The sequence below is a fragment of the Convolutriloba macropyga genome, chromosome 3 (genome assembly GCF_964194025.1).
Source record: "Convolutriloba macropyga chromosome 3, txConMacr16.3, whole genome shotgun sequence".
Taxonomy (NCBI): Eukaryota; Metazoa; Xenacoelomorpha; order Acoela; family Convolutidae; genus Convolutriloba; species Convolutriloba macropyga.
Window position 1 is genome coordinate 45,797,215 of NC_134470.1, and position 14,869 is coordinate 45,812,083.

The 14,869-nt window shown below is 35.5% G+C and overlaps 1 protein-coding gene across 1 annotated transcript; it reads right to left on the bottom strand.

Annotated features, from left to right (window-relative positions):
• Window positions 1-450: 450 nt before the first annotated feature.
• Window positions 451-9,816, bottom strand: LOC142337086 (uncharacterized). Its single transcript, XM_075386155.1, has 3 exons — window positions 9,160-9,816; window positions 3,217-3,696; window positions 451-1,028 (listed from the first exon to the last, which is right to left on the bottom strand). Exons 1-3 carry the CDS (start codon window positions 9,228-9,230, stop codon window positions 644-646), a joined length of 936 nt encoding a protein of 311 aa, XP_075242270.1. The 5' UTR covers window positions 9,231-9,816; the 3' UTR covers window positions 451-643.
• Between the last annotated feature and the right edge of the window lie 5,053 nt (window positions 9,817-14,869).

Here is a 14,869-nt window from a genome sequence, read left to right on the forward strand (position 1 = left end):
AAATTAGATATTGAGTTTTTACCGTACAATTTTTTTGTATAGTTTGTCACTTTTAATGTATCGTAGTCTTAATGTTGACAGGTATCATAAGCTCTCTTATGCCGTATTCAATTGTATAGTTTTTTTGGTAGTTGGGGTTTGTAACAATGTTTTTTAATATCTTCTAATTTCTTCATTTGATAGACAATTGAATAAAAAATGTGGACGGTTCGGAACAATAAAAATATAGGAACATTATGTGCAGACGCACATTATCGAGCCTCCTTATTAACAATTAATCTTTTAGAAAAATGAAATAAATGTCTATTTTTTTTAAATTTCAAAACAAAAGATAAATTTCACAAAACATGGTTTTCTTCAATAGTATTCAACTCCAGTTGAATGTTTATCCAATTGTTTGTTTGTTTTAAATGGGTTTGTTTTAAATTACCCAAGGTATGGCCAGTTTAATTTTCGCCGCTACTCACAGAACGCCAAAGTTGAGAAATTGAGTTTGCAGCCACCGCTAAAATTGTACTAATTTACAGATTTTTGATTTGAAGATCTTTAATTAACAGAAATCGAACAACATATGTGCGGGGCAGCAAAATGGGGCATTGACATAAATGAGAAAAGTGATGTTTGTGACATGGTCGTTGTTTGATTACTTGGGCCAAAATGCGTAGAATACGAGCATGATTGCAATGATGTTCAAACACATGCTGTGTTTGACAAATAGAGCAGACATAATTAGAATTGACAACGTCATCACCACAGAATGACACAGAAAGTACCACCAAGTGGGCTCATTCGTGTATATTATGACATTTACTTCGTGTCCATTTTCATCCACCATTAACCCACCTCCATCTGCGCCCTCTAGTGGCAAATAGCCGTCCTGGTTAGAGCCGCCATATAAGGAATGTTTGTCGGATGCGTTGAAAGTGTAGACTATGTTTGGGACAATGAGGTTACGCCTGATCACATTGAGAGATGTGAGGAATTCCATGTTTATGTGAATTGTCATTCCCATTAGAAAGTGAACAACCCTAAACAGAGATATGATTTGATAAACAACATTCAAATTCATTGGCGTGCTAGAACTATTCAGATTTAAATCAATCAGTTGATGTTGTTGTTTATTTTAACAATTCGCCCTAATTGACTTGTTCACGCGTGTCCACTATTGCTAGCTCTTTTCTACCTAATCCTCTCTATTTACATCTTTCAACTTCCCATTCATTGCTTTTGAACTGTAAAGTGGGAAATTTTGTGAAAGAAAAATTGATAAGACAATTAGCTTATCTCACCGGAAGAGTTCGTTCCAGTCCAGCTCTACTTAATTTATCAATGTGGAATATTTTTCTATAATCATTACCGCAGACTGCTTAATTCAGTTTTAAAATGTATAAAATGCATCGTATAAAAGCTATTTGTGATAAAAATTACCCAAAAGGGTCAACTTCTACCGATAATGGATAAACAAAATCAGACCTGTTAGCAAATTTTATAACAACCCGGTATGTTACTGTAAAAATTCACTTAAACGATTTAAATGCGGATTCGTGGTTTGGGTTGTTTTAGATAAATTACTTAAGTTTTATATTTAAATGATCTTACCTTATTACTGACATCAAAGGTTCTTGCTTGAATTCAAAGTAGTTTTGAATAAGAGTAAATTATGTTTGATTTAAGTTTATTACAAATAATTGTTGAGGAAGAGCTCAACTAACTGGATTTGAAAGCAGAAAAGTTTTATCCCTAGTTATCGACGAATTCAAAATCTTGCAAGAATCTTGCAAGCAATCTTGGAAGGGAATGCATACTACTTGCAAGCAGCTGTTTATTAAAATCTCAATAGGAAGATATTTAGACCCCACCATAAATAATTGGAATTTTTTTACGACAACAAAAACATGCTAAAATACCGATAAGATCAGTAACAAAAAATTCCAAAAAATGTTTTTTTTTAAAAATAATACTTTTTTTAATAAAAAATGAGAAAAAGATTGAAAGTGTTTTCGTCTTTAATTAGGTAAATTGAATTTTAAAAAGACGGATTTGATTGCCTCAAGTTGTCTCTAGTTATTTGCCGGAAATTGGTATTTGAATTCAAAATCCTGCAAGAAACTTGCAAGATTCTTGCAAGATTTCCCATTCAAAAGGCGTGTTCAAAAAAAGTCAATTATGTTCAGTTTTGCTGATCAAGAATACTGATATCAGTCATTTCATTCGGTTTTCAGTTAGTTTCAGCTACCAATTATACAAATAAATTTTATACACAAAACCAATTATACACAAATAAATTTTCAGCTACCAATTATACAGCTACCAATTATATAACAAATAAATTAGTAAGCTACCAATTATTCACAAATACCAATTATACACAAATAAAGTTTCAGCTACCAATTATACACAAATAAAAATAAACAAAAGTTTGCTTCGAAGATGTTTCCTAAAACATTTGTACCCCGATTTATATTTTTGCCTTGATTGATATCTTGCAAGATTCTTGCAAGAATCTTGCAAGTTTTGAATCATCTTGCAAGATTCTTGCAAGATTTGAATCCGCTCATCACTGGGGATGTGTTAATGGGCGAAGGAATAGGGCCAACGGAACAAAATCTCAATTAGGTCTAGAAACACGCAAAATCTAAATAAAATTGCGTGCCAAGTTTTGCTATAGAAAATAATTATACTATGCACAAGTTGCGCGAAAGTAAAATAAAGTTTAGGCGGAAAGGCGTCTAAAGATTAACGGATTAACAAACTGAAACTTAATAATGCCTAAGGAAGAATGGGGTGGGGCTGTTACAATATTTGTAGAAATAATGCACTATTTTTCAAAATTTGTTTATAAATAATTGCAAATTTGTCATTAAGTCTCAACTAGGGTTACTTATCATAATCCTGGTCAATCACTATGATCGAGATCAATGCATGGTATTAACAAAACAACCAAATTAACACATGCACGTAATTAGCCAGAAACAGTGCATCTCGGGAGCGAGGGAATCTTCAATCGTCTCTTCATTTTATGTGCTAGAACACCCTCGCATTGCTTAAATTTTGGAGAATGAGAGTGTATTGGGGGTTTGTTTTCTCAATATTCGGCCTAGTACACTCTTTTCCATTAGCTAAGAGTGAACGAGGCCTTACACCCTTATCCCTATGGTAATTAGAGGTGGATAAATGTTGAAACTTCAACCCGAGAATGCATGCTTGTAAACTGACCTCTTGTCTTCCTGCACGCATTGATCCTGCACTGATATCTGTAACACTAGCATGAACACCACCACCCCTCTCGCTAAGAAGTCCACAATGCCCAGAGTTATCTGCACATTGTAGTAGGTCAACTTTTGGGAGCTGCTTTTGAAACACCCGTTGCCAGAGAAAGCCAGAATGGCCGCATACAATGAGTTCAACATCTGTGCCACAATTGAGCTTGTGCTTACCGCAACCATTAACAAAGCTGCCTTAAGGGTATTGCTGGATTGTTCCCAAGAGCGGAAATGAATCGCAAATGATCCAGAGGACTCTGGCGAGCATAGGGCTACTTTATAGATTGTGAAGACTAGATTGCCTTGGAAACCGAGGTTGACAATGACGACCAAAAGAGATTTCACTAGAGACAAGTGGGTGAATCGTGGTTGCAATTCGCTCGTGTCAAGCTTCGCCAAGTCCTGAGTTTCAAATGCCTCGTCGGGTTTTGATCTAAGCAATTTCACCGATTAGTTAAATTTAATTCTTTATCAGAAACACAATGATTGAGGTGAAAACGTACTGCTGGGCAGCGGCAATCAGAGATACATATATAATTGAATTATCGAAAATTTTAAGATTATTTACCACTTATATAAAGGCGGTAAAATCATCCAAAAAATTCGGTGAAAAAGTAAAAATGAGCGCTCGTTAGCGGTGACCGTACCTAAAATCATTGCTTAACTTACAAGTGGTCTTAAATAAATTCACCGACTGGAAGAATCCGCTAAAATTATCTTGGGAATCTCGTGTGAAACAAATATTCATCCATTCTAGCGTTAATCTTACTGTATCATTTCTTCAGAAATACAAACAAATAGTATAAGTGTGACCAAGAAAAGTGAGGTTTCAGAAGATGGAAAGTTTTAGTATGTATGGGTGAGTTGCAGTTAGCAAAGGGTGCCAGTTGCGAACCGGGGGGGTTCAACAAGTCCTCTTGCATCAAATCATTGATGGTTTTTGTTACAATTCACCGCATTCTAATTCGCCGCTTTCCAAGTTAACGTCTCTTTACTCTCTTTACAACCTAATTTCTAGTCAGCACTATTTGAACAATTAGGATGAGCTGGGGCAGTGGTAGAAGAGAGGAACTGAATTCCAAGCATACAGTGCATCGCGTCAAAAGGTACACAATCATGTAAATGACTTGGGTGATTATAACTACGATCGCCGTTAAAAAGCAGTAATTTTTAACAGATTTGACTAATTTATGTAAGATCACAATCCATACATGTTTAGCGGTGGCATTGACTAATTGAGCCTTTTTCGCCTAATGCGCCAAATAATAAAGTCATATTTTTTTGCAACTTTTCGATAAACGCAACTTTTCAACTAGTGGCAATCTTTCTTAATTCTGCTAAATTTCATAATTTTATTATTGATAGAAATTTGTTTTTCAACTAGTTGCCGAAAGAATTATCAAGTTAACCAATTGCCAAAGCGGAAACTTATGAAGTATTCTTTACATACCAGCACAGTGGTAACTCTGTCGTCTTTATTTCTTGTAGATTTCTAGTTTCTGTAGAACATTTTGATCGGAAAAGCAAAATGTAATTGAGTAAATTTTTGCTGTTATCTGACTTAGTCTACACACACACACACACACACGCCTTCGTCTAACATTTTCCCAAAAAGGCAAACGCAATAATATGGCGGATAAGATAGAAGGAATAAGACTGCAACTTTGCTTTCACGTCATTTCTTAGTTCATTGAAATTCCCAATAGAGAACTCAATTGCAGGAAATTGTTCGGTTTAGCTGATGAATCGTACTTGCTAGTAACAGAGGAGAGCAAAGAGCAAACGGAATAACAGCCAAAAATTTTTGGAAAAGATAAACCGTTCGGATAGCGCTAACAATTGGACGATAACAATATGGAAAAGATTTTCAAACTTGCTGAAATTTTCTTGTTTCCAGGTCAAATATTGCAAATCAGCAAACTCCCTGAATGCCGAAAGTTTTGCATCGGTCAACAAGGCAACTTCTTAAGCTGCAAAAAATGCGTTTACAGAAAAAAGCCTAGTTTCGGTGGATATTTTTCTCGTCATAACCTCATGAATTCAGCGAATTAAATGTTATGGAAAATTTGAACCCAGTATTAAAGATTGCAGCAGCTGGATTTTCAAAATTATTTCCCCAAAAATCTTTTGCATGATGTGCAGTGTAACGCATCAGATCAACCACTAAATGCCTTGAGATCATTAACTTCTCCGTTGAAAAAAAGTGTTGTTCACTCTATTTCCTTCGGGGATGTCTTGAGGAAAAACAAAGCTAAAAGATTAGCGACAAAAGCATAATCACAAGCAACAGATTTTCTTTTCGAGAACCTGTAATTTGATGTTGGGGTGAAAGGCGGATTGAATGCCATTATACTTTCGGAAAAGGCTTTGTATAAAAGCTTTCTTCACCTCGTCAATTTTCTCTGGCGTTTTACGAAATGGTTTTTGCAATGCGTTAAATTATATAAAACGAAGCAAAATGATGATAGCAGTTACTAATTCAAAGATTGGCATTGCCATTTTTATCCAATTTTCTTGTTCTCAACACAGTCAGTTAAATCCTCGAACATTTTATGCGAGCTCGGGCCTAATAATGGCCTCTACTTTAAGGCCGATAACTGTGAACAGTAGTCAACAGGTGACCTAGACAGACTCGATACGAAAAAAAGGAGGGATATCACGGGTTTTGAGGGTCTTGGATTAATAAGATGCGCAGATTTTGTCTGCAAAAAACCTATTGACAAAACAGAGAAAATAGTTCTCGTACTAATAGAAAAATTGGTCTACGACGATGATAATCAGTACGCCTTAGGTGCTCTATGCCACTGCATTGGGGCCTCAAGTTTTTGTGTTGACTAGGTTTCCAAAAACGGAACAATCTAATTATCAAATGGTTGAAAAAATCTGATTTCCAACAGCACGCAAAAGTTTAGAAAAAATTTGGTGCTGTTCTTCGATAAAAATCTTGGACTCAGCCAATCATACCAATAACCCTATGCCAAGGTATAAGGTATTGGTGTTCCCCTATGCCAAGGCCAGATTAGAGCATCATACGTTGGTCCTATTTTGTCCTCACAGAATTTCAATTAACAACAACAGCCCAAAAAACTGTAATGTTTTTAAGCACTTTGCAGTTTAGTTCCACTAGATATTCCAAATTTTTTTTGCAAAAGCGATCCAAGAATTTTTTTATAACAGAATATTTCAAGGACACCAAAATAGTTTAGCTTCGGAAGAAGAATCTTTTTCTCATCTCTTAATATCTGTTGGATATGCTGAAGCATGGCATGGTTGTTTGCTCCCCATATTCCCGCTCCGGGACTTCGAAGTTTAGTCAAATACATGTTGGGTATCCTTGTCTAAAACGCAGAAAGGAAACGCTGGATCGTTAGAGCAATAGTTTTAGACATCTATGGTGATCAAGCCTCTACGTTTCACGGGTGAGGAGACACAATTCCAGAAAAGGACTGGACTTGAGACAAAATAAAGTCTGCTCGCTCATCCAACAAACTCTCAGCAGTAGTTAAAAATGGAATTGTTTGTTACAGAAAGTCAATCACGCCCGGAAACATCTTTGCTTTTACTTGAAAAGCAGGCAAACCTGCTGCATTTGATGTAAGTGTTACTTCGTCAACGCGATCTCATTTTCTCACAAAAGAAGGCACTTGATGCGGCAAATGAACAAAAGTTTTGATTGCATTACAAAATTTCTCGAATATAGAGAACGCATCTATAACTCTTGAAATAACGCAAGAATGTCATTAGCAGGAGCTCTCCAGTCTACTGTTAAAAATTAGGTAAATGCCCAATCAGATGGTTGACTGTTTGAATTATTCCGACCTGATGAATGGGGGATTTTGTTAATTTTCACATGCACATCCTATTGGCCGGAGCGTTAGGCATTTAGTCATCAGACGTAGAGGAACTGGTACTAAGCCATGAAGACCAGGGCAAAGGTGCGTGACCCATCCGGAGGCCTAGCTCTTTGAGAGAAGAGTTCGATGAGCAGCAAAACTCTTTAGATCATATTTTGAGACAATGCAGAGCAGGTGTTGACTAATCCAAACATGTAATGTAGCCATTCTTTATCGTTCAAGCTCTGCAATATCAGTTGCAACACTACTTTGACTATCTATTTAATTTTGCGACTATCACCACATCTTTTTTTCTTATCTTTCCATAGTATTTCTCACTAAGAGTTCTTTACTTCAGGTACTAGCAGTGCGCTGGGAAAATCAAAAAAATTTTTCATGCGCTACTAACCGTATTTCAGACGTACACTGTATCAATCTTCTCAAGGTTGCACCTAGACCCTACTGATACTGCTTTAATTCCCTACTAACAAGGACTGCAAGTTTATTTGTTCATTTAGGACTTGAATCGGTGGGTCTAGCCGTCTCACCGCCAACCAGGCATATTTCATCTACTGTTCTCAATTTCACTTTCGTTAATTTGCTGACTTTCGAATCCGTACGACTTTCGAATCTTTGGCTAATTGGAAACATTCCCAATATAAAGTTGAAGTCACTGAGAAATGACTACTAGGGCCACTTTTAAACAACAGGGTCCTATCGGCAACCACTTTTTTCTCTTCTCTCAAGGGCACTATTGGATGCTCTGCCTCAACTGCTCCATCTCAGACTCCTGCCTGCGCTGATGAGTATCGGACTGGCAAAAAATTTAGAACGAGATTTGTTTTGAGACCAAGGTGGCTTCTTCAAGGCACACATCTAAGACTATCCACTTAGCTAACTACCGCCGACTGAACTGGTACCGGTTACCCATGTTTTTTTCATATTTTTTCTCACCAATAAGCTTTGGGCAAAATAACTGAAGATTGATATACAATACAACAGATGAAAATCGGAAACAAAAGAAAAAGAGCACTCCGTTGTGGACTAATAATACGGAGAGGAGTCAATTGTACGTAAGGTCAAAATACAACATCAATTCTTTTCGTCTGAGTGACTAAAATTTTGACAACCAAGCTGATTTAAGTTGAATATTTTTCTTCTGCTAAATATTAGAATAACATTTTCAAATGAACACAATGATGTACATCAGACAACGGATGAGAAAACTTTTAGCAGTATTTCAACTTTGTAAATCGAGGTGAATGGGATTACATTATATCTCAGTTGGATTTCTGCTCATTTTTTCTCACTCATATTTTTATAACGAATGCTATTCCCGGGTCGAGGATTTTTGGTAAATTTTTGTAAGAAATATGGTGAATGCGGTGAATTTTGGAAACAAATGCTGTGAAAGCGGTGAATGCGGTGAAAAAGAAAATATTTTACCGCATTTCACTGCATTTCTTACAAATATTCACCGCAAGATTCACCGCATTTCCTCCAAAAATTCACCGCATCGACTCTCGTGGCAAAATAATGTAAGAAATGCGGTGAAAGCGGTGAATGCAGTGAAAAAAATCACCACATTTCACCGCATTTCTTACAAAAATTAACCGAAAAATTCTCCGCATTTCTTACAAAAATTCACCGCATATGATTTCCAAAGTTTACTCAATCTGATTTAAACTCACAAGACATTTTAAAGATGTACTTGACAGTTGGCGCAGTTGACTAAGCAGTTGAAGGCATGCAGGAGGACAGAGGTTCGAACCCGTGAGGGAACGATTCCTTTTTGTAAGAATACTGAGAACGCGGTGAAAATAAATAATTCACCGTGATTCACCGCATTCACCGCAAAAAGATGTAAGAAATACGCGGTGAAAATTATTTTTTTTCACCGCATTTCACCGCATTTCTTACAAAAATTCACCGCCAAACCTCGACCCGGGTTTAATCCTGTCAAAAATGGAAATTGTTTGGGTGGATTTTTCGACTATCCGCTCAAATTTGCTCCTCTTTTATGTTTTTATCAGTCCCAGTCAATGGTACTGCGGCATATTTACCTGTTTGTGCGTCGCTTGGTGCCTCGACGATGTGCAATTGCAAAAACAATATCGCCAGTCCAGTCGGACATAACCGAATAAACAAAATAACACAAAATCAGACCTGAGTTATGACAAAAAGAAGCATTAAACTGACATAACTATTAAAATTTCTGGTGTAACTTCAAATTTCTGATATGACTATATTCAAAAGGTTTGATTATTATCGAACAACAGCTTTCACATGCAATAATATTTCTCGTGATGGGCAGAACTTATGACAAAAATTATAAAAGAATCTGAAAAAAACTCTATAGATCTAGTTTTGAGGTTATAATTATTGAAGTAAGAACATAAATTAAGCACGTTTATGGGTCCGTTAGAATCATTTCGGTTCTGCTATATTCCTTGGAAGTAGGGGGCCTCTAGCTTATAAGGTCGCAGTAGCAAAAAAGGGTTATATATGAAAGAGATCAGGTTGTGATTGGATGGGAGCCAACTCAGCAGGATACCCTGCACAGGTAAACAATTAGCTATTTCTGGGCTATTCACTGACCCAAATCACCGCTCCTGTCTAAAAACGCCAATAGTTCAAACAAACAGACCCACCATGTTTTCATCTTGATTATAGATTATACACCAAATTTGGCATGGTAAGAAATCAATAACATTATTAATTGTTGCGCGAATGAACTTTTATGGCTCGTCGTTTACAACTGATGGAACTGACCATCTTTTTTTATTAAATGTTGTCGTAGTTTTCGTAAGTTAATCCCGTTTAATTTTTTAATGGGTTCTGTTTTAATTCTGAGAACAAATGAAGAAATACTATAAGGAACATCAAATTAATTTGTTAATACAATTTCAATTAAAAGATAACCCCAAAAAACTGATAGCGTAAACAGATATTCTTCTGTAAAATGCGTTGATATTTGCTTAAAAAACAAGCTCCGTTCATAATTTAAGAGAATATAACTGTGTTGCGGTGGCGAAAAAAGATTTACGGTCCAAATTTAATCAAAATTGGCGCCAGTCATTTTAGAGAGCCGTTAGAAAAAGAGAGATTTCTTAAGGTGTTCCTTTTTCACTCCAGGTTATGAACGAAAGTCTCAGCTGTGTAGAAGATTTATGGTAAAAATGCAAATGCTATTGTACCTTTTGTACCTTTGGCTATTTTTGCACTGACCTCCTGTTTAATTAACCTTTTGCGGCTCTTCATGTAAATTGAGATTGAAAAGTAATATATAGTGTTACCTACTAGTGAAGCTTGAGATGCAAATACGGTTGTGAGTATCTTTTTAAAGGAAGATTATTCACGCAGTTAGAATGTGAGGCTGTTAAAATGGAGGTGGTCACCAAAGGGATTATCAATTGTGTCTATTTAAGAAAGTTTAGGTAGGTCATGTGCGTTATCACAACATTTATCCAATAATATTTGACGCTGGATATCACCATAATAGTGTTTGAACCCTTTGATGCATCCTAATTACAATTTCAATACAAATCACAATTACAATTACAATTTCTCTACTGCAACAGGTTGTATGAGTTCCTTGAAGCAAACACAATGCCGATCACAGTGTATCTAGACATAGCAAAGGCCTTTGGTACCATCAAGTATAATATCATACTTTTAAAATTATGTCGAATGGGATTTGACAGTGCTTTCTTGAGGTTTTTCGCGTCATATTTAACTGATCGACAGCAGAGGGTCAATTTTTACAGTGTTTCTTTTTTCCGTTTATATAAATGACCTACCCAAAATAATTGTCAATGAGTGCTATTTATACGCGGATGACGCAAATACTGTCAGCACTGTAGATAATAAAATACAACTGGAAAAAGATATTGAAAATGCTATTGCTAGGAGCAAGGAGAATCGGTTAAACTTCAATTTCGATAAGTTTAAAAACGTACAATTTTCATTACGTAAAAACCAAATCAAGCAAATTTTGAGTCTTCCCAGCAATGGAAACATCTCACAGGAAAAACACTTCAAAGAGTTGGGCATATATGTTTCAGAAAATTTATCGTGGGATCATCACTTAAGTTTTGTTCTACAAAAAGCAAATCAGAAGCTTGTTTATCTAAAGAGAACAATTCCAAGTGAAACAAAATTGTCACTCAAATGCAACCTAGTCAAAACTTACATAATATCGATCTTGTTTTATGGATCAAATGTTTGGTATGCCAGTAAAACTATCGTCAGGCAAATGGAAAGGCTTCAGAGAAAAAGTTTAAAATGGATACAATCAAACAGTCATTTTACTGATAAAGAATACAAAGATTGTCTTCGATCAGTAAATTTACTTCCGATCACATATCAATTTGTCTTTTTGGATCTCTTAGTTTTAAACAGAGTTTTGACAAAAAACTTCCACTTGAGGCAGAGCAATTTTGGCAAATAAGGAATGGACATCCGAAAATCCTATCAAACGAGAAAATATTTTTATACTCAAATGAAATTAATCGCCGGCGTTGCCGATCTAATTTTTTCTACCGAATTACAAACTTCAAAAATTCGATGTCACTGGCGCGTGATTTCCCCAACTATAACCCATATTCAATTCCTCTCAAATTCAAAAGATAAGTCAAAGAATATCTATTTGATTTAGCTAAGAATTTTAATTACAAATCGTACCCATATGGATGGACAGTGTTTGAGGGAAATCTATTTCAAGCCCCTTTAGGGACTCACTAAGCTTGGTGAAAACAAGTTTAGTGAAATTCATTATTATTATTATTATTATTATTATTATTATTATTATTATTATTATTATTATTATTATTATTGTTATTATTATTATTATTATTATTATTATTATTATTATTATTATTATTATTATTATTAATATTTTTATTATTATTATTTTAATGTGTCCCGGGTCGAGGTTTTGTCGATAAAATTTGTAGTCAATATCGCTGCAAAATATGTTTTTCACAGCAAAGCGCCCGCATCGTTTAGCGATGAATGCGGTGATTTTTTGTAAAATATGCTGTTTTTAGCGGTGAATTTTTGTAATATTTACGGTTTTTAGCGATGACATTTTTATTTTCACCACATTCACCGTAATTCTTTACAAAAAAGAAACTTCCTTACACGGGTGCGAGCTTCTCACCTCCTGCATGTCAACAATTTCTTATTCAACTCCGCCCTCTGTCAACATATGCATTGAAATTTTGTGAGATGTTTGATTATTTTCGCTGAATTTATTATTTTCGCCGTTTCAGCGGTAAAAAAAATCAATACCAACAGGAAGTGGTGACAATAAAAATTTCACCGCTAAACACCGCAAATCCTACAAAAATTCATCGCATAAAAATTAAAATATTTTTTACCGGTGAATTAAACAAAGATGTGCAGATCTCAGGAGTGGAGTTTTGTCTCTCGCCGCTTTCCACGATGAAAATAAAATAACTTTTTTGCAGAGAAACTACACCAAATTTCTTGATTTCCCACACATAGGGGATCTCTGACTATGAGTTTGATTTGATTTGAATATTCCCTAAAGCAGAAATGGACAGAAACGGTACTGTTATGAATTCTGCAATTATTGTTTTGACATGTTCAAGTAAAACCAGTTATAAATTTCTTGTGTATATTCCAAGGCGAATCGCGTTCACAATGAAAAAGCATTTCAAATCACATACCAAAGAGCCTAATTGGTTCACTTTCAAAGTATGCAGCCCCTTGTTTTCAACGATATGTGAGCGCCAGCATCTAGCTCAACAAACTTGAGGGAATAGATATCATCTGACTTGAATTTTAAATTGATTTATTTGAGTAACACCGTGTTCTAAATAAAATTTTTTTCATTCTTTTTGTTTTCATGCAACTAAAACAGGTGAAAAGTTTTTTTCTAGAAAAACACACTGAAAATTCTTGTTGTTTTAGACTCCCCGTAAATAGGAATCTCTGACTACGAGTTTCAATATATTTTGACATTTTCGTAATTGTTATATGACATTTTTGTGAATTATATATGTTGCTTTACTAGAAAAAACTCTTTTAAAAGTTAAAATCTTCATCTGTCTACTGGTTGCTACAAAAATTGTCAACTTGACCAGTACTACCGTACCACTACTGCAGCTATTAGCGCGTTTCGGAGAATTTTGCCGTAAAATTAATATTCTTTTCCAAAGCTTTCAACGCGTTGACTCGAAATCTGACATAATTTGTTAAAAATTTGATTTGGTAGGAAGCTGTGTTAATTTAGCGGTGAAACACTAAGGTTTGCTCTTCTTAGTGGTGAATTTTTTTTTCACCACTCAACACATTCACTGCTATTCTCACATCTGTTTTGTGCTGTGAAGATGTTTGGTAAATTTAGCAATGAATTTTTGTAAGATTTGCGATTCGTAGCGTTGAAACATATTTTTCACCGCAATCACCGCGTTCAACGCTGAAAAATGCAATTGGTACATATCATTTACCGCAATTCTTACACTTTTGTTCACTTTTAGCGTTGACACCTCGACCTTCATGACATAGTTTCCGTACATTATAATTTTTTGGCTAAATTTTTTTCAAATTTCAGCAGGAAGGACAGACGAACAGGCCCTACAACTTGATCGCACGATCTTTGTAAATTCGGATCCGGACTATTTTATTTTCCGCTCTTGAGAAAGCTTTCTGGAATAAAAATTGTTTTGCTTGTCGCCAATTTAATCCAAATTCATCCAGAATGCATAGTTTATTTTTGATATTATTTTTTTTAATGCCAAAAGGTTGCTTGCTAAAACTCGGAACAATTCTATTGAACTAAGCAATATTATGTTTTTAGAGAACAATTCATAGTTTTTATTGGCCCGACGAATTGCTTTTGGTTAGCTTCTAAAAAAATCTTAAACTTTGCCGGCATTTGCCGTTCTTTTGTTAGTTTGTCATGAGTTAGTCTTATTAACCCAAGATGCTACTGGTTTCCTGAGCAAATAATAGGGAATTCTAAGGTTTAACTGATGATAGCATTTCTTCAATCAGTTCGAGTTTTTCATCCACGGGAAAAACAGACGTTGACAAAACAGAACAACAGATTGCCGAGCAAAAAGCCACGGTATCAGTATTTGAGACAAAATCGGAGTCATCATCGGTAATATAAACGATCTCGGCCGCGTCTATATTTGGTAATGGAAACCGTTTCTTCTCCTGATCCTCCTAAAGGTTACGTGGACTGAGATTATCAACACTACGGACAGAAGTGACAAATTTGGGCTGCGGTTGCAGAAAACAAGATCTAAAATGAGAAACAAGATACAATGTTAAAATAGTACAGGGCACACGCGCATATACACTTCTGATTTCGGTAATTTTCACGTCGTCTTGATGAAATATGTCGGCCAATAGGCGTGTCTTCTAATTTGTGTGTCGGCTATGCCCCTAGTCCCGTAAAAAGACAGCACACCAATAGAATTTTCTTTGAATTGTAATAATTAGTTTGATTTTGACCATGGTGATTAGTAAACGCAAGATCAATGCCCGACCAGCAAATCCTCGCGATCAAACATCATCTGAACAACATCTGAACAAGTGTTTCTAATCTAATCCTCTAGGTGAGGTATAACTAAATATCGCTTTATATTTACTGCCTCAATTTTCTTCTTTCGGTTTACTATCTCTCCAAGGGAGTGCGCTCATAGATAGCCGAAGGCTCACATAGGCGAGTCATAAAAAATTTTTATCTAGGCAGTTTGGTTGGCTTTTTTGCGTTCAATTCATGTAATTCAATTGTGG

Bases quoted from the DNA above. Each gene is read 5' to 3' on its own strand.
- LOC142337086 (XM_075386155.1), bottom strand. From the start codon at position 9,230: ATGTCCGACTGGACTGGCGATATTGTTTTTGCAATTGCACATCGTCGA. The intron at 3,697-9,159 runs GTAAATATGCCG...GAAATTGCTTAG, and splicing joins ACCAAGCGACGCACAAACAG to ATCAAAACCCGACGAGGCAT. The intron at 1,029-3,216 runs GTCAGTTTACAA...ATCTCTGTTTAG, and splicing joins TGCGTGCAGGAAGACAAGAG to GGTTGTTCACTTTCTAATGG.